Source organism: Dendronephthya gigantea, unplaced genomic scaffold (genome assembly GCF_004324835.1).
Source record: "Dendronephthya gigantea isolate DGI-Jeju-01 unplaced genomic scaffold, DenGig_1.0 000112F, whole genome shotgun sequence".
NCBI lineage: Eukaryota > Metazoa > Cnidaria > Anthozoa > Malacalcyonacea > Nephtheidae > Dendronephthya > Dendronephthya gigantea.
Window position 1 is genome coordinate 515,330 of NW_021163122.1, and position 21,541 is coordinate 536,870.

Genomic DNA, 21,541 nt, shown 5'->3' on the forward strand with positions numbered 1-21,541 from the left:
GCTATGGCTGAGTAACTTGAGATAACAAAGCAACCTGTTATCTTGACCCTTGTTTTGACTTATAATACAAATGCTGCTTATAACTATCCGCTGAATTGAATATACTATTTAAGTAAACTTTTCAAGCGCTATAGTTTAGAGGTATTCCGGGGTCTTTAGCCCAAATATTTGCAGAGATATTTGGTTCTGCCTTCTTCCGACAATATTGTCGGTATTAATTGATGTGAGACAAGAGTGAGAAAGAATGAAAAATATGTTAGATTTATGAAAAGACAGCAAGTTTTTTAGACGTTACCTGTTTATCGAAACATTCAGATTTGCCATAATTTTGCTAAATTAACATAATATGTCAACGCAGTAAATCACCAGATGGCTGGGTTCTCGTTACAGCTTTGGCCAATTACAACGAGTCAAAATAAACACAATACAATATACAAAACAAATACATTTAAAATGAGATGTAAAGCAGAATAGATTGTCAATTTTCGTAGAATTTCAATATACCAATATCAATTTGCTTTTTGATACTACATTCCGCTTTTCCCTAGCGACAACCAGTGTGCTCTATATATATGGATTATGGAGTAGTAACTTAGTTGCTAAAAGTGAAGCCAAAGACGGCGGAAATTGAAGAGATATTGGAGGACACCCCAGTCCTGCTACGTGCGCCGTCAAATATTAATTTCATTGTTTTGACAGGGATTGATGGCTATCAAACCTTAGATTTTTGTCGTTTTCTCCATTTTAAAAGAATAAGAACGGAACTTCTTTTGAGATATTGCTCATTTCTTAGCTAATTTAATAAGTGAAACTTACTGAAAATATTTAAAAACAAGACGCCTGTTCTGGGGTTAACTCCGGCGTGCCACGCACGTGCCAGTCTTCAAATATAAAGCTTCTGAACATAACAATACAGTTCATACTCATTTAATTTAGATGCCTTGCGAACCTAAATGTTGTTCGATCGCGACATTCAGAAGCACATCGTACTTTAAAAAGTGTAGTTCAATTGTTCCAAAATGTAAATAAACCGCATGATACGTTCACTTTGTCTTACACTTTGGAATTTGCGCTTATATTAAATCTTCAATCCTGTGCAAACTGCGACGTGTCAATTAAAGCGCCCATACACGACCACATCTTGTTAAACGGCGAAATAGCAGCGATATAATTAGAATAGGACCAAAATCTATATGTATTTAAAATATCCCAATTAATAAGGTGGTCTTATACCTTAAATTTTACATTTTTCCACTTTTTTGGACTTCATCAATTTTGGGACTTTATTATATGTAATTTCAGGCTAGCATATTCGTTTTGTCATATTTTGACTATTTAGAGGTGAATTTGTGCTTCAAAGTCGAGTAATTAAAAAAATAAGCCTTAGCAACGGCGTTAGCAACCAGTTGTTATTGTAAAATTCGTCCCATTTGCTCACTTTTTCTGCGATCAAACTTTGTACCCACGTACTCCTCCCACGTTACAATAATATATGACCATTATAACACGCTTTATATGAAGTACCTAGTCATTGTTGGCTCACAGCTTCAACGTGAGATATTAAAATTAGCAAAGTGAAAATTGTTTGTTCAATCCTTGTGTTTGGTTTTCTTCATAATTCTTTCTTTGAAAATGGGCAAGCAACGCACAACGTATTCAAAAAAACGTAAGTTTAGTGGCAATCAGTTCACTACAACTTCAAAAAGCTTGAAAACGAGTGAAACGTCGACCGCAAGTTCGAGTGGTGAGTCATCTCAAAGTCATTTGCATGACAAAGCTGACAACACGTGTTTGTCTGTTTCGGCTAGGAAAATTGGTGTTGTAGATCAAATAAGTGCCCGTTCTTCAGATGAACATCAGTTGGGTGGTTATAGAATCATCGACGTTGCCATTCTGGGAAAGATTTTTCAGTCAATGCCATGTAAGGAATGTTTACAGTGCAAGGTACAGCTGGTTGAAGATGATAGCCAAAGGATGGGGAATGCTTCTTGCTTCTCCGTCACATGTACTTCATGTGGCCATTCTGAAGAATTTTATTCTTCAAAAAAGATTGGTCAATATTACGAAGTCAATAGAAGAATGGTTTATAGCATGAGATCGATTGGCTGTGGCTTATCAGGAATGAAGAAATTCTGTTCGACAATGGATATGCCACCACCAGGGAAACCGAGGGCATACAGTCGACACAACAAAGCCATTCTACGGGCAACTAAAGATGTAGCTGAATGCACAATTCAAGATGCTGCTAAGGAACTTCATAGTTTAAAAACTGTTGAAGTTGATACTAATGGAGTTTTGAAGACTGCTATCTCATGTGATGGTACATGGCAAAGACGAGGGTTTTCATCATTGCACGGTTGTGTCACAGCAATCTCGATGGAAACAGGCAAGATTGTGGACGTGGAACCTTTAAGTAAAGTTTGCCACACATTCAAGAAATTTAAAGGCAAAGATGATGTCTCTACTGAAGCCAAGAGAGTGGAGCATGCCTCAAAGTGCAAGGCAAACTACAGTGGGTCGGCACCAGCTATGGAGTCTGAAGGTGCTACACGCATATTTAAACGGTCAGTGAGTTATCACAAGCTCCAGCATGATGAACTGTTTGGTGATGGAGATAGCAAGAGTTTCAGTGCAGTTGAGAACATTTACAAGGAAGAGTCTGGTGTGGTGGTGCAAAAGAAGGAATGTGTTGGCCATGTGCAAAAACGCCTCGAAACTGCATTGAGGAAGTTTAAGAAAGAGAAGAAAGGATTGGGTGGGAAAGGAAAGCTTACAGATGCTATGATAGATAAAATGCAGAATTATTATGGCATTGCCATTAGGAGCAATAGTGGAAATCTTGAGGCAATGAAAAAGAACATTCTTGCTACATTATTTCATTGTGCATCAAACGACGACCATCCTGGGCACACGTCATACTGTCCTCCTGGTGAAAAAAGTTGGTGCGGCTATATGCGTGACAAAGCACTCAACACTAAAACATACAAACATGGGAAAGGCTTGCCTTGTGATGTTACACACATCATCAAACCAGTGTATGCAACACTAAGCAATGAGGCACTATTGAAGAAATGCCTAGATGGGAAGACACAGAACCAAAATGAGGCGTTCAATGGCATGATATGGCAACGAGTTCCAAAAACAGTATTTGTTGGTTCTGATGTCTTCCAGATAGGTGTGTATGATGCTGTTGCACATTTCAACATTGGTGAGAGGGCCACTACCAAAGTTCTGGAGGCAATGGGATTGAAGCCTGGAACTCAGAGTGAAGTTGGTTGTGCTCAAGCAGATCGGTTGCGCGTGCAGAAGGCTGAGTACAAGGCAGATGAGAAGAACAAAATGAGAAGAAAGGTGCTGAGGGGGGAGAGAAAGAAGACAGGGGATAAGAATAAAGAAAAGGAAGGGAAGACATATGGAGCTGGTGCATTTTGAACATTTCAAAATACCATACAGGGTTTGAAACCCTATGTTTTTGACGAGAACATATATCCGAAAAATAAAAACCTTATTTTCTCAAATTAGCCATTTACGAACTGCCAAAAACTCTCCTGACTTTATTATTGTTCCAACCAGGCTGAAACTTTCAGCAATTACTTATAACTAATCAACCTGTGATTTGAATCTAAAAAATCTGATGTGTGAGTTATACCATTCCCCAGAGAGTCCTAATTAGTGAACTCCGAGTGATGAATTTCAGTCGTCTGAACATTTTTGCCATTAAATACCATTGGTTATGGAATTTTTTAGGTTCAAATCACATTCTGATCTATTTTGTATGTATTAAAGCTGTTTTGGTAATCATAGATACATTAGTGTGGGCCCTATCCTTTTTGGCGCAAACGCCATATTTGACCCGGCAGGGAGCCATATCTTGGTTACCATAGCAATTGTTAATGTATAAGTAAGTTCTTTCAAGTCAGGTACTTATGACTAATAATATTTGATAAAAGAAAATGAAAATATATTGAATTGAAAAAAAAAGTTGTAAAGGTATAAGACCACCTTATTAATCGAACAGCATCAAAAGAACGGTTTATTTGTTCCTCTTGGAGGAATTTCCGTATCTTGCGAGCGATATCAAATCGCGCATCGGAAAATTAAATTTCAAGCTGTGCACCACAACTCTTGGGAGACAAAACTGTGACGTAGATAAATAGGGTCACGTACACCTTTTCAAATACTAGTATATTTCGCGCCAACACATACTTGCGACGACGAAAAATAATAAAAAACTAATGAAAATAAAAAACCCAAAAATTTTCAAGGCGAATTTTCAATTCCGTCGCTGACGCCGAAGTAATAATAAAAAAAGAAACAAAACTGAGGCGAATTTTCAACTCTGTCGCTGACGCCGGGGTAATAAAGACGGCAAAAATAACTAATTGCATTATGGTACACTGTCGGTCGCGGTCAAAAAGAACTGCTCAAAAAAAGTTAGAATGGTCTCAAATGAACGTAACTGTCTATACCACATATATGAGTAAACATATATAGACTAGGTTACATGCTAAGCTATAAAAATGAACTATTAATATTCTATTGTCTCTCCTTTGCCATTGATGACGGCCTTATACAGGCGCGGCATACTTTCTGTTAAGGTGGTAAACTTAATTAGTTAAAGAAAATTCATCCCATGGACATGCAGTCTTTACAGCAACCCATATATCATGGGCGTTTTGTGAATTGATTCATTTCCTGCGCTATCCCCTCGACATTGTCCCACAGAATCAGGGTACTATATGTACCTAATTGCTGTATAATAGTGCACGTCAGCTTAATAATAGTTTTTTTGTGTTTTGTGGTAAAATTTCAATGTTTGTTTTTTTAATGAAGTTTTTTTTAAACACGCACTTATCATCTCTCGATGTAGGATACGTTTATAAAGGGCTTAGGGTGGCTCCGTATAATTCTAAAAACATGCATGCAAATGTCGTGATGTAGATTTAAAATTTTGGCAAGAGATTTCTTGTAAAAGAAAAAGAAGTTTCCCTGTTTTTTAACAAACATTCTAGCAGCTAAAATTTTTATCAACATGACGTCTAGATATATTTATCGCTGCAGTCGAAAGAATGTGGCAGGAGCATTGCACCGGCATCGCAAAAGCGTAGGTTCGATTCCTGTCGGAGGACCGATAGTTGACTCATTTTTCCATCAACTGTTCCTGGCTTGAATTTGAAGTATGTATAATTGCACTCGATATTAAGACCCTTTGAACCATTACGATTTATATATTATTACTTTCTATACTTACTATATTACTTACTATAATAAAAAGATAAAACAATATAAAAAAGAACTAAAATATATAAAGCTCGTAGTTTTAATATAAGAAATATCACTTTGAAGCTTTCATAGAGTCGACTAATCACTGCATGATTTGAATAATCGAAAAACAACATCGAAAAACAACATGCTTCGGTTGAAATGGGTTGCTGCATGCATGTATTCCTAGTATAATTCTATTATAACAACAAGGCAGCCGTCTTTTATTTCGAAATACTGGCATTATGGTAATTAATGTCTTGAAATTTAGAATGGAAATATAGTGTAGTCGGTCTTAACAGCATATGATAACATCAAGAAGTTAGACGCCTGTGGGAAGAAGCCCATGCACAGAACTGGAGAGTGGTGACAAGTTGATTCAGCCGAAAGAAAGCGCAAGAAACGAAATACTTGGTATGAGAAGAGAGGGTACGACAGTGTCATATTTCATATACTCGTGGTGAACATTTACATTCGTGAATCGTCGGGAAGAACAGTCTGTAATGCGAAAGAGAAGCATGAAGATGTTGTACCACCCGTTGTCATGAACGTTATCGGCATATTTCGTGATGATGCGATTCTGAGACAGATCACGGAAGCGGTACACATCAATAGAATAGAGAAAAATAAGCCAACTAATAAACACAAAGAACGAATGGAATTACATGAAAATTCCGCGTACGTGCTGTAGTAACGGCAGATTGATACTAATAATACATAAAGTTTTATGTGTCTTGAAAAGGAAGTGAATATTATTATGAAGTTTTGAATATTTCATTATCATTAAGAACATGGTGATTTGTTGAAAAGTTCCGAAGGGCGAAACTACTAGTAGTATTTTTAATCCCTTTACATCTTTCAGTTCTTTTTTATATTTTGTTACGCAAAGCTTTATTGTGTTTAGAGATATGCATATAAAAATAGCTGCAAAAATAGAAATATCAAGAGCATGACAGGGATTAGTGAATGATTTTTGCCACAAGACGCCTGAGTAAATATAATTTTCGGCCGTTAGCAAACATTAATCGCCTTTCCCTTTCATGTATGACATATCGTAGGATTAAATAAGTAATAAGGTGAAAATATTTATAATCCTCTCAGAACTAATACCTGGATAAACAGTCGTAAGTCGTCACTTATCTTAATGGTCGCATTCTTTAAAAAAGTGTGCGTGCTGTAGGCCATTCAAGTTCTTATGTCAATCAATTGTGTTAAAAATGTTGCTCGGTCAAGCATGTAATAGATTACGTCATCAAAAGTTCAATTCGATAAAATAAGAGTGAAAATAGTTTAAGTTGAAAGATATTGTTCACAGACATATTGTTGGTATTATTTACTAGTTGTTGATGATAAACATTTTAAGTTGTGAACATTTTTAAGTATTGATCGATTGAGCAGAAGACCAACTCGACTAGTGCGACAACGCCTTAAACAAACAAGATATGAGAGCTGGAACGAGCTTCTAAGACCAACCCACATTTCTAACTTACAACGCTGATTTGTTGGATAAGAATCACCCCACTCTGGTTGATGACGTCTGCAAGTTACCCTCAACCGTTACTATAAAAGGGCGTGCACAACAGCCCAACCTTCAGTGGACTAGCGGAGTAAAAAGCATGTGAAACGTTAAGAAGCTCAACCTGACGGAACAGACGACCAAAGACAAGAACGCAAAACGACGAAGATCGAGAAGTAGAGAAGAGAAGAACGGAGAAAGAAGAGAACATTATTGAACTTTAGTAAACCCTTGTAAAAGATCTCCTACCTCGCGTAAATAGAAAATAAAAGTTACTTAACAATTTGTTACATGATACTCAATAATCATGTAAAAATATATGGTAACCTTAGTCAACCTACATGCACGAGTACTCAAGGAAGTAGTTGCGGAGAACCTCGTTCTGCAAACAAACAATGTAACGTACATAGCTTGGTTTGGGGCGAACCGATTCGTTGTGGTTTACTCGCTTCATCACGCTGTAACTTGATTAGGGGAAATATGCCATAGTGTTATAGTTTCTTCTTCTACCAAGAGTATAAAAGTCCTAGCACATGCAACTAGACGATGGAGGCATTATTCATAAGGCATTAGCGGAATAACATAACCGCTACCTCGTCCCTAGAGCAATTTGGGACTTTATAATGGGGGGTTGGGGCTGGGGCTAGAGGAAAGAAGGCCCTGGGATCGGCCGTTTAAAATACCTAAATTTGGTGGGCATTTTTAATAAGCATTATTTATTATAAAATTTTGCGTAATATTTTTAAAATGGCGGCGTCAGGTAGAACGGATTATATTGTCTAATTAACGCATACTGGAATTGTACTGTTTCGTAAAAATTACAGAATATTACGCCAATTACATATAAATTAGGGAAAAAATCATTCAACTAATCAGAAGTCAGAACCGGCTGGCCGATCCCAGGGCCTTTTAAACCGACCCAAAATTAAGAGAAGTAAGAAGGCTAAATCACATCACTGTGAAAAGAAATACTAAAGAGAAACAAGAAGGCTAAATCAATATAGCCATTATACACATGACGATGTTAATTTAAGCTGACGACATCAACATAGGTTTCCAACTACAAAGCTCTTCGCTTTTTATGTTATCAGTGAACCTATCGAAATATACGTATTACTCAGACCAGATAAGTTATTATTAAGAAGTAGGATAATATTGATCTTCTTTGTTAAGTTTAAACTACTATAGTTCACTAAAAGTTTAAAAATGCCCCACCTATTCTCATTTTTTGTTCGTTCTCATTGGCGAACGTAACAACATTCTTTTATCTTTTTATTATACATAGTCTTGAAAGTTAATAATATTCACATTCTTTAGAGCATCATAATAATAATGACGTCATTACCGATGTTATGGTAAAAATGGCGATTCAATATGGTTGAAATTCTACTTGAAAACAAGTTTGGTTACGCCAAATATATTAATTAATTAATTTATAATATAATATAATTTTTTAAAATATATAATATAATAGAATTTTTTGAACTTTTCCATTTTTCTTTAAGGAAACATAACCGAAATAAAGTCTTGTTTTAAGTAAAATCCGTGAATCGGTCATAAAATCACCATATTAGATCGCCATTGCTATTAATACAAACGGTAATAGCGTCATATTTATGGTAAATTTGTGACTGTTAGAATATATTTAACAATTATTCGCCGAAGGCGAGGTGAATATATCGCTGAATAAAAACTGAAACGAAGTCTCAAAAGTATTCACCGGTCCTGAGGTGACAATTAGTGAGCAAAAGGTGGTTTATTGAGAAAACGGATCTGTCATGTTTTACAAACTTAAACAAATATATGGACATTCAAATGGTCTTAATTACGAGTGAAATTATACACACTTCAAATTCAAGCCTGGAACAGCGGTCTTCCGGCCTATCAGTCTACCAGCAGGCATCGACCTACGCTTTTGTGATGCCGGTGCAATGCTCTTGCCACTGGGCTACATATTTAGCTGCCAAGAGCAAGCGTGGTTAATGTGCATATGATGGTAATGCCGGGAATAAGTGATGTGGAACTTCACTGGATGCACGTAAATTCTAGATATTTAAATTGTCTTAATTTCGAGTGAAATTATACACACTTCAAATTCAAGCCAGGAACAGTCGATGGAAAAATAACCTTTGCTTGGATTTGTGTTGTGCATGGCTTTCACCCGAAATTAAGACCATTAAATCATTAAGCAAGTGCCTTCTTCTATTATAGGTACAAGCAAGATTAGATACCTGTTGCAACTGTGGTGTCGCTATTAAAGAAGGATATTATTTTAAAATTGTGGAATTGTGTTCAAGTCGTCATCAAGCTCTGCCTAGAATACGATTTTCACACCATCCAGATATGGCGAAAAATGGTTTTTATGTTGAAAGAACATCAGAAAAATTTACTATAGGTGAAGACATAATCGTAAGTTTAGATATATTCGATCAGGGTATATATGGCCATAGTGGTAAATGGTAGTTTGCCCTACATGCTGGATTGGACGCGCAATAATAGCTATATGTATTGGTATGTAGCTGTGTCAAATGTAACACATGCTGGCGCTATGTGGTGCCCAGTTATGTTTGCATGCGGAAACAATAACTTTGTAACAGGTGTTTAGAGTGCACAATTGTGAATTTTTCTTGCGAAAGTAAGCTCTATCGCTTCGCTCAATACCAGTCATACTAGCACGGACGTGTGTCCGAAAACGGTATTTTGGTTTAATCTGTAGACTTTAGTGTTAATATATTCTTCAACGCAAATTAAGCGATATTTCACTAATTTACATCCATAAAAGCAGCATGCGTGGCAGTGTAAGTTGTTAGAAAAATTGCATTGTGTAACAGGACCTACAAAGATTCAATGACGCACTAGTGAGTAAATTGTGCGCTTAAAATTGTATAGTTTAACCAATATAGTTTTTTAATTGATTTCAAGGTGCACATGCCTTCTGGAATCACCGTCACTATTAAACGAAGATGGCGGTCTTTTGATATAATAATAAAGGCTCCTGAACCTTACTCTTACGTGAAGAGTCCTGAGGACAAGCATAGGCATAGCGAAGGACTGTGTGGAAACTATAATGGAGACCTAAATGACGACTTCGAAGGGTTAACTATGTCGGAATTTGCTGAGACACACAGGTAAATTACCAATTTACAATTCGGGTCTAAATTCTTATAACACACATATATTGCTTCGTCTGATAAGTACAGTGAACTCTAACAAAACCCAAAAGGCAACTTTGTTTTTTATTTCAAAACATATAGTCCCCTTTTTCACTGAATTCACTTCCTAACTTTTATTTTGCATTTATACTTTTTGCCCGCATTTGTTTCAAAGTTGTTGAATTGATAAATCTATAAGTCTAAATATTAACTAAACGTAATTAATTAAAATGAGGCGCGAATACTTCGTCAGAGATGAAAGTTGAGAACAAATCTCGCGTTTTTTCCCTCTTTGTCAGTTATTGGAAGTTCGCGAAAAAGCTAATTTCTTAATTATATTTTGATAAATATTATTTATTTGATATGAAAAAAAGACCAAACAGTATTAATTTTATATTTGAGAACAAATATGCCATAAACATATGTTGTATGTGGAAATAAAAGTAAAGCAAACAAAGAGAATGGACAAATTGAGCATGTCGTAACCATATTTAAGTGGTACAGCAACTCCGCAGATCCACTATCCACTATGTCAGATATCATCAACAATCTGCAAAAAAACCTTATTCTGGAATTCTGGAATTTTGGAATCACCTACTCCATGCATCATTTGACTAGCTCCAGCTATCAATTTTTCATAATATAGAAATAATAATGTTACCTTTCCGAATGGCAGAATATATATACGGAAAATATAAAAAAATATTTTTAAGGCATTTTACTCTCCTAAGGCACACCACACCAAATCCATCTCCCTTACGAAACTGGTCGAGTTCCAAAGATTGCGAACCCGGTTTCATCGAAATACTGAAATGATTATTTTGCTTTCAGTGCAATATCATGTGCAGAATTTCATTGGTCCCTAGCTACGTACTGCTGCCTGGAAATTTTCTATGGCATGCTCATCAAGTGCAGTTCATACTTGTTGCACTTAAACACATTGCACATATACACATCCCCTGGTTTTCAGTATCTACTCCATTGTGTTAAGGTACAACAAGTATGAATTGCACTTGATGAGCATAGAAAATTTCAATTCAGCAGTGGCAGGGACTCTCCTGGTCTAAATGTGTCATGATTAAAATCAGATGGGGCACCTGACTGGCTCCAGTAGAAAAAATGTATAAATTAAATCTGGTTACACTGGTAGCACCTCACTCAGGCTACTCTCAATAGCAATATTACTTATATTAGATTTGATAAATCTAACGTTTTTCACGGACATGCATGACCATCACATTGTTTCTCATTCCCGATTTTAAAGATTCCGGAGATTCTCGTTCCAGGCTTTAAAGATTCCGGAGATTCTCACTCCGGGTGTTAAAGATTCTGGAGATTCGCATTCCGTATTTTATAGATTCCGGACATTTTCATTCCTCGTTTTAAAGACTCATGAGATTCTCATTCCCGGTTCCCCGTTCATATTTCCCTGTTCCTTGATTCCCCGTTCTTGGTTCCCCGTTCCTTGATTCCCCGTTCCTTTTTTCGCGTTTTTGATGTTTTTAAAATGGCTGAAACCTTGTTGAAAAATCTGATGTCACGGATGGCGAATATTTACGTAAGTATGATTGATTTCCTTATGTTTTTGACTGAGATTTTTTCAAATTTTCACCTATATTTTTTTATGTAACATATTTTTTTCTCTTTTTATCGGCAAATATGACCTACGCCACACATCAATAGTCAAGGTACGTCTAGACGTTGTTTGTTTACAAAGGAATTGTTTCATTTTTGCGAAAAATGCGTCGCAAAATAGTGTGTTTTTATTTATTTTTACTGTCTGTTTTTCCGAAATTTGCGACGCAATTTATATACATTAAATTTGTCGAGTTTGTTTAGTTACATGAAACACTGGATACATATTCTGCTAAATTGTGGCTTTGCAACAATTGAATTAATAAGATTTGTTTTTTTGGGAGATTTTTTTTGTCAAAAGTTTAGTGTTGTACGCGCAATGTTTGTATGGGTGGCAACCATTAAACGAGCTGGTAAGAGTCTGGCGTCGATGTGTCGAAGCGTCAGGATTAAACACCCTGACATCAAAAAATGCTTTTTCACATCTCTGCCAGAAACCTCTCGCAGCTATGTCCACTCTGGCGTCGTCGGCGGAATTAGCACTTGATGGAAGTACTTCGCCAGTGAAAGGAGCAAGAGCAGGTTCAGTAGAAACGTCATAGGCCACGTCGTCTATGGCAGAAGCGAGACGGTCACGGATTTCGTCATGTCGTCGATGAATAAAACCTCCTTTCAGGCACGACAAGGCATGGTCCACGGTGAAAGATTTTCCACAAGCGCAGAAGGATGGAAGGCGCTTCAATGGCCAACGATAACGCATATAGATTGCGTCAAAGAACTATAGAACTATATAGATTGCAAGTGACAGTGCTGTCAACCAAGCTGAGGATCCCTTCAACTGGGCTAGATCATTTGCTCGAATTTGCTCTTCACTCATACTTGATCTCAAGTTCTGCAACACCAGCTTGTTTTGGGCATGTCGATGATTAATTATCTCACGGCGCAAATCGTAGATGGATGTTCCATTTTCATTTGCTGGAGCGTCATCATTCTGATGGATGATCTTGCTTGAGAGATTTTGACAGATGGTCTTTGAGTTCTCATTTTCTTCATCGCACAGGTCGGAGAGGATAGGTATTCCAAGTCCCCCCATTCTCGTCGGCAATGACAGTAACTTCCTCTCATGGATGGAAACACTACGGTTCAGGCTGATGGAATCATTTTCCACTCGCATCGCAGTCTTGATACCTGAAACAGTGCGTATATGGTAAGTAAATCTGTGCCAAAACCCTGATACAAATGCAGCATATGCAGCTTGAGGCTCAAATTTAGCAATTTCACTTAAAACGTGGAGTTGCTGACACCATTTACTAACTAAATACGAAATGTACTTATCTTTCCCATCTTCAGAGCCAAGATATCCTCCAAGGTACTGACGTCCTTCAGTTGTTATACGAACACCAGTTCCAGCGAACATCTCTTTGGCAGTCTGCTCCAGTGCGGCTTCACAATCAACCAGGATTTGTCAGCACGCGGATAGTAACCAAGACGGGGACCATAAATAGCAATGTTCTTCCACCAGGAACGCAAATAAGCAAGTCTACCAGCAAGTCTACCACCACTAAGGTCATCGGCAAAGGCAACATGTCGAACATAACTAGCTTCATCAGATTTAATCAACATCAGCAAGGGTGTAATGGCAACAGCATACAGCGGCATGGCTAATGGATCACCCTGTATGGTACCTTCTTCAGAAGTAATTTCTTTCCCTCCTTTGACAAACAATCTTGATGCTGTGACATAACAGTTGAAGGTGTAAATTGCCATGGCAGGGCAAATGTACTGAATGTTATGCAACATGATTCTCCAGTTAATTGAGTTGAATGCGGTTGTAGCATCCACCAATAACACAGCATCCGCCTCATCTCCTGCAAAGATTTCTGACATGGCATGAACTGCTGCCTCACAGCCAGCTGTTTGCCCAGCCCCAAGCTGAACCGCACCTGCACTTTCCATGATTTAAGGCATGATTGGCAGAGATAATTGACTTCCCGATGATCCTACGAAGCACTTCACCAATTCCGATGGGACAAACACCTGGGTTCTTATCCAGTGGTATTAGGCGACACGCCAAAAACGCCTCCAAACTTGTGGTCTGATCTGGTTCAATATCAACCTTCCGTGTTGCAAGTGTTCTTTCCATGAACGCAATCGCGGATCGCAGATCACTTCCAGCGTCCCTATAATTGCGAGACACTAAAATATGCCGCCAGCCAAGTGCATCAAGACCAGAAGGACCAGCAGCACCATGCGTTCTCAATGCTGCCTTCGATATGGCTGTTTCATCAATGTTGGCAAACAATACTGGATCAATAAAGGGTATCTCACCATCAAACATGACCGAAGAATCCTCGGGTTGTGCAGCTGGATGTTTTTGCTGAAGGTCCTTATACACAACGTCATTCAGTGGTAGAACGCCACCAGAAGATTGCTCATCCAACAAACGCAGGGCTGCATTCACTTTATCACGGAGGATTAGACTAGCGAAGGTCTTGGAAAGTTGTTCAATGGAGACCTTCCTAGAAGCAATCAGCGTTGATTGGATGGTCCTGCATTCCCGAAGCAGCTCATCAAAATCCCCTTGCTCCCATAACGCCATGCATGTGCTGCGACAAGCATGGCACATGGTCTTTGGATCTCGATTTGAAACTTGGTTTTTGCCAGAGAAGAGCAGGCATGATCATAACGAGTTTTAAGAAAACGTCGTGTAAGTTCTCCGAGTTACTGTTCCAAGCACTGATCAGTCTCCCCACTTCTCTGACATAAGACTTTCCAGCAGCTCCACTTGGTAACATGAACAGATTATTGCGCCAAAACACAATCTCCTCGTAGGCAGCGGAAACAACTTGCTTTAGATTGTCATTTGTGTGGTTGCCCCAAACACAAGGTGACCGGCTTTTTTGAAAAATGGTTATACTTGCTGGGTTGATGACACTAGAATTACCTGCGGTCGACGTTTCTCCATCATGTTGACGTACTCCACCAGTAGCATGTTTTTTCTTGCAGGTATTCAGATGTAGCGACCGTCCTCGTTCCGAACCAAATTGTCTATTACACATTATTCGTCATCCTGTCTTCATCGAGGAATGTGGTTTCAATATCTGGACAGCCAGATTTCAAGGGCGGGCTCCCGTGGGAGAGCGAGCATATCGCCCATTGTGCGGACAAAAGGGACGCAAAAATACTATTTTCTTGGCGGCATCTTCTGTGTAGTGGTTTGGTGTATCACACCATTCAGAAGGGTGCCATTAAACAGGGAATCCTTTTCAGAGTTTATCTCCGGCACAACTTGATGAAGATGAAACTCATTATCTCATTTTCGATGAAGCACTAGCACATCGTCAACAAGAGCAGCTAAGGGACAACGTACACCTGCGCTTATTTCCCCCATACTCGCTATTTCTAAATATTGTCCAGCAAGCGATAAGTTGCCTGAAAGCATGGGGCCGGTTGTTCGAAGTGGATAAGTCGCTATCCAACGGATAACTCGTTATCCAACGGATAAATTTTATCCAGCGTGTGATTTGCGTTGCACAAAGCTTTGATAACTTTATCCAGCGGATAAATATCGCTATCTACAGGATAAATTTATCCAAGATCCGGAGGCTGTTTAAATCCACTATCCAGTGGATAAATTCAAAGATACAAGATAACAGTGTAAACATTTACAATAAAAAAGGACAAAAATGCAATACTACTGTTACTGTGTTTCGACAAGCTATAATGTACATGAATGATTGTACTCACTATTAAAAATGTTTTCGAGTGCAATCCAGCGAATGTTTATTTTTCACGTTGCCTACACATTCCGTCCTGGGGCCGGTTGTTCAAAGGGCGTTTAGCTTAAACGGTGGATAGATAAAAAATGGAAAACTAGATTATGTATTTATTGAACAAGTGAGCTGAAATATTTCGATGTAAATAGTTTAATTTTCAATGAAAATACATATTAAATGCATAAGATGCAGGTTCAATCATTCACAAGATGTACGAGAGTATTTTTAAACTTTGGCTTATCCACCGTTTAAGCTAAACGCCTTTCGAACAGCCGGCCCCTGAGCGGCGATTTTTTGGACATCCTCTCATTGATAACAGGCGGTAAATTTACTATACGCTTCTAAAACGTGAATATGCAAAGAAAGATTCAACCTATTCCAAGGAAACTTGCTAATATATAAGTAATTTCATTCACGCAATATGCAAGTATAGACAACAAGACTACGAATTTTGTTTTCCGCTTAGAATAGGAACACTATTTTAAGGCATGTTGTAAAACGTGGACTGACTGGACTTGTAAATTATGGACTTGCAAAACATGGACTTGTAAAACTTGGACTTGTAAAACATGGACTTGTAAAACATGGACTTGTAAAACATGGACTTGTAAAACATGGACACAAATCTTAGATTTTGATGGTTTGAGCTTTATTACAAAATATCTTGTCACTACAAATATCTTGTAACTTTTACATCATTCATTTGTTTTCAAATATATGAATGAATATATGAATATGTCTTCCCCACTTATCGATCAATCGATGCTAGCGATGCCACTGCATCATACACCCATAAAATCATAAAATGTTGCCATTAAATGGTGTTACAGTCCCAGGATTAGCGAAAAAGTACCCGCAAAATGACGGTGTGACATGTTTACAAAGCGATGTTTTAGAAGACCATGTTTTAGAAGTCTATGTTTTGCAAGTTCATATTTTACAGGTTCATGTTTTACAAGTCCATGTTTTACAAGGCCATGTTTTACCAGTCTATGTTTTACAAGTCCATGTTTTACAAGTAAGTCCATGTTTTACAAGTCCATGCTTTGCAAGTCCATGTTTTACAAGTCCATGTTTTACAAGTCCAGCCCAGTGCAGTCCACGTTTTACAACATGCCCTATTTTGATGTTTTGATTGGCTAATTCCCGGCTATTCTCAATACTCGTAATTATATGCGAAGGTTATTTTGGAAAAAAAACACCTAATAAGGAGTTTTGAATGAAAGATAAGCCTGGGGATGGAGAACCGCATGTATAAGAAGGCGATTCAACTCGGTTTTAGCTCAGTATCTTCAAGTCAGCAACAAAGTACCAACCACCCAGGAAGAAATACCAACCAAAAGTACCCAAAATACCAACCAACCACCCAGGAAAATTCGTGCACTTCTCACCGTAGGAAGTTCGTCTTTCACTCACTTCTCTCCCGCTGACTAACGCTTATTCCATACCTGAATCAACTGAGCTAGAATGCGAGTATTGAGAAATAGAATACTAAATTTGTTATGGAAGCGAAAGGCAAAACGTCGCAAGGTCAAGGAATAAAATTGCAACGTGTTTAATAAAATCACTATTATGTGAAGTGCAAAGTTCGAGCAAATCACTTGTTCATGTCTTTTCCACTCAGTAACTACTCGAGAATTCGTAATGATTCTGAATTCATAGTTATAAATGCTTATAGCAACAGCTGACGTTGTGATACGAAATTTCAGAATAATCCTGTTTTCTCCTGGTAAGTTTTTTTAACTTATCTATTGGATAGCTATTTACTCCACTACCCACGCTTCGTGCAACGCGTTTTTATCCAGTGGATAGCTATCCACTGGATAGCAGGGGCCGGGTTGCATGAAAGGCAGAAAATTATTTTTTTCAATCGCTTTAAATTCGCCCCTTTTTGCTATAACTTTGAATAAATCTTAGTATTCCTAAATCAAGGATCCTCTTTAATAATTGCAGGTCCCAAATATGAAATTTTGTTGCTTTTCAAGCATTTTTAGAACGGTTAAAAAAATCACTATCCGGTGGATAGCGCTATCCGGCTTTTATACAACTGGCCCCTGATTTATCGGTTAGATAGGACTTATCCCTTGGATAATTTATCCATCTTTCGCGCAACCGGCCCCTGCATTAAACCTGATATTTCACGCCGTGTTATACATGAACGCTTTGCCGACAGAAATGCGGCACGCGAATTGAGTGATGAATACAGAAATTGCCATTCCAAAATGTGCAGGGGCCGGTTGTTCGAAAGGTGGATAAGTCGCTATCCAACGGATAAGTCGCTATCCAACGGATAGGTTTTATCCAGCGTGTGAGTTGCATTGCACGAAGCTTGGATAACTTTATCCAGCGGATAAAAATCGCTATCTACGGGATAAATTTATCCAAGGTCCGGAGGTAGTTTAAATCCACCAATCCATCCAAAATTTAATTAATAAAATCACTATGATGTGAAGTGCAAAGTTCGAGCAAATCACTTGGTCTAGTCTTTTCCATTCAGTAACTATACTCGAGAATTCGTAATGATTATGAATTCAATGTTGTAAATGCTTAGCAACAGCTGACGTTGTGGTACGAAATTTCAGGATAATCCTGTATTCTTCCGGTAAATTTTAACTTATCTATTGGATAGCTATCCACTTTACTATCCACGCTTCGTGCAACGCGTTTTTATCCAATGGATAACTATCCACTGGATAGCAGATTTATCCCTTGGATAGGACTTATCCGTTGGATAAGTTATCCATCTTTCGAACAACCGGCCCCAGCTTGGTACAGGCTAATGCAGACCTATATTTCACGATGCCTTGCCAGCGAAGCCATTAATGGCTACAGCTGTGCCTAGCGTTTGTATACTTAGTGCACAGTCTATTTGGATTATTCAATACTGTTGCCAGAGACGTGCCTGGCGGAAAGCGTATTCGGAATATAAATATTAAAGCTCAACATACTCTAGTCATAGTAAAGCCATAAAAGACAATTTCCACAATTTGAGTGTAATAAGAATATATTTGAAAGTAGCGTTTTGTCTTAACTTATGACATTTTCAGACAGACTAAGTGATAAATTACATGCAAATTTGAATATGTAGACTCGTTCAGGGGCGGATCTAGACTATATCAACTGTATCAAATAATACAGTCAGATTTTGCCGAAAATAATATCTTTTGACTGTAAGAATTCCTATATTAATATTTATAAATGCTTTTATTTCATCATTTTACATCATTTAGAAATCGCTTTTTCGCCGGTTACGGAGCAATTTTTGGCATTTCGCATTCGCCAGCCTACGGTTCACTTCTACCTGCTAACAAGCCCGCTTTTTGGGAGTTTGCTTCTTCGTTCAACTCAATAACATAACTCAGAAAGACATCGTCGTAGCAGTTGAGATAAAAATAGAACATTTTTGATACAGTCTGCGGGGGGGTATAAGCTATATTTAGACCGTTCGACTGTATCAAACCAATCAGAATCGCGATCACTGATACAGTTTGATACAGTCAGATGCTGAGTCAGCTACATTGCTCTATTTGAACGATGTCCAACATTCCACGCAAAAGGCGCAAGTCTCATTACAAGCAAACTAAGTCTATACGCAGTTTATCTGGCTATCGTGGCATCGCGCGTTCTGTTAGAGAAGTTGAACTGTGGCTCAATAAGCGAAATTCTTTGGCTGAGAAGGTCGAAGAGCTAACGAATATCAAAATTCATGCGAGAATGATTTTTCTGCTGCTCAAAGACGGGAATAAATCGCGAGATATACACATGTCAATTTGCGGAGCTACAGTTACCCGAAAGCCAGCGATTGCGCTCTTATAACCATTATCCCGTCAGGTAATTACAAAGCTTTGTGAATATATTAATATCTTATTCGTTGTGATGATTTTGTAAAGTTAATTTGCATTATGAGTGGAAAATCTGCATGGTTAAATTAATATTCATGTTTGATATGTATACAATGATAGCATCGCGTTAGGATCAATGCACGTGTTTATATTAAAGCCGCTATTATTAATATTTTCTTAAGGCTGGTATGCTAATAGAAATAGTACTAAAGTCGTTACTGTCGTTAGAAATTTGCCTGAATCATTTCCTAAGCTTTGTCCATCTAGTTTTATTATAGCTATGAGTTTATGAAACGGAGTTTGCTCTAAAATTTTGACTGTGAAATATGAAATGCTCACGATGGGAAATATGATACCACTATGCCCCATGAATAACCTTAACATTATATAAGTCTAGTCAATGACTGCTGGAAGTAGAACTACCTTTAATTTACTGCAACTTACAAATTTATCAATTTGATAAGAATATATAATCATAATAAATTTTTTAAGTACGCATTTTAAAGCCGGGAAAAATCTTCTTTGCTAAGAAAAGCCGAAAATTTCGGTAATAAATATATCAGGAAAAGTACGCTCAAATCGCGAGAAATGGCATCTCCGGGCTTCCAGTTTCAAAAATTTTCCGGGGGGCCATGCCCCCGGACCCCCCTAGTTATGCGAGACCTGACTCTAATGAGTTAATGATATATAGATGAGAGTCCTCATCACCAAACTCAAGCCTTCTCTCAATGTTCAAGGCGACTCAGTCCCTCTCGATTTATTCTAGTCCTTATTTCGTATTTATCACCGTGTTATGACGTCTTTGACTTTGTCCCTTGTCCTCTCATGTACTGTTTGTCCTTACTTTGTCCTTGTGTTATTATAATAAATTACACTGTCACACGCTCTGGCTTTGATCTGTTTCATTTTGATTATTAGAAATTCGTCTAAATACTTTATTCGTCAATACTTCAATCATACACAAACTCGTTTTCTAGCACATCTCTTCTTCGTAATCTCCAGAAAAGACACCTTATTCTCGTCTGTACTTTTTCCAAACTATATCGTCTCTCGTCATTACTCAAAATAGAATGTTCACGTGTTCCGCGCATGCGATAATTACTGTCACAACTATCTCGTAACACTTAATTGCAGTGGCGTAGCCAGCCTGACGATTTTGTCCCGCTATGTAAATTTCGAGTTATAATTATTCATGTTTTTAGAAATTTATTGTTTTCACAGTCAGTGAACACCAAAATATTAGCATAGCGGGACAAATCGACAGGCTGGCTACGCTACTGAACACTTGTAATCACCCTTGAAAATTGATACTTTGAAAATTGTTACTTTGTAAATATAAATAACTAGTCTACTAGTCTACACAATCCAATCTGCATATAATTTATCACTTAGTCCCTAAGTTAAGACGAAACGTTACTTTCAAATATATTTTTATTACACTAAAATTGAGGAAATTGTCTTTTATGGCTTTACTAAAAGCAATATGTTGGGCTTTAATATTTCTATTTTGATTGGTAACTATACAGGGTGTATCAAAAAAAAGGTAATCCAACTTCAACAAGCTATTGTACGTGAACTACTCAGTCTATGAGCGAATTGTTTTCACATTCGGAAAGATCAGGCTTTTAACTATCGGATGACATGTTTTTAATACCAAATGGTGAAAAAGTGAGCACATACGAGGCTGATAAAAAATGTTAGTCGCAATCGCATATTTTCACCTTTGAGCCTAATTAAAGCAGTGCATAACAAAAGAAAAAAACAATTAATCATGAGCATGTCACAGCTTGCACTGGTTTTATGCCGCATTGCTTGGAATGTTCTCCTTATTCCTACTTAATATGCATATGCAGGTAGTTTATTCAAAAGCAAAAGTCCCAAAGAGAGTTAATTATCAATGGTTTTAGTCCCAACTCTCAGAGGTGAAAATATGCGATTTCGACTAACAATTCTTATCAGCCTCCTATTTGCTCATTTTTTCACCATTTGGTATCAAAAACATGTCATTCGATAGTTAAAAGCATATCCTTTCGGAATGTGAAAAAAATTCGTTAATAGAATGAGTAGTTCACGTACAATAGCGCACCAAAGTTGGATTACCTTTTTTTTGATACACCCTGTATAACCCAACCCAGGTACTTAGCTGAAAAACTATTCACTAGCATCAGACTGATGTACTTGTTAACAAATTAGCCATTTAATAGTAGAAAATAGAGAAAGTTGATTTTAACATAAGATTGATTTGGATTGTAACATAACGTCGCAGGGCAAAAAAATTACCGCTATCTTGCTTACCTTAAAAAAAACTTTCCTCTTTAAACGTAAACTCGAGGCCGTTCTTCGCTTCTCTCCTTTTTGTACGAACCTCCTCCTTTTGTTTCGATTTCGATATACTTCACCAAGAGAATCATTTAACAT

The 21,541-nt window shown here is 37.7% G+C and overlaps 1 protein-coding gene across 1 annotated transcript in view; it reads left to right on the top strand.

Annotated features, from left to right (window-relative positions):
• Nucleotides 1-21,541, top strand: part of LOC114535194 (von Willebrand factor D and EGF domain-containing protein-like) — a 134,967-nt gene that overhangs the window by 76,170 nt on the left and 37,256 nt on the right. The window contains exons 10-11 of the mRNA XM_028556574.1: nt 8,990-9,187; nt 9,701-9,906. Of these exons, the coding sequence (XP_028412375.1) occupies nt 8,990-9,187; nt 9,701-9,906 (404 nt within the window). The remainder of the gene's footprint in view (nt 1-8,989; nt 9,188-9,700; nt 9,907-21,541) is intronic.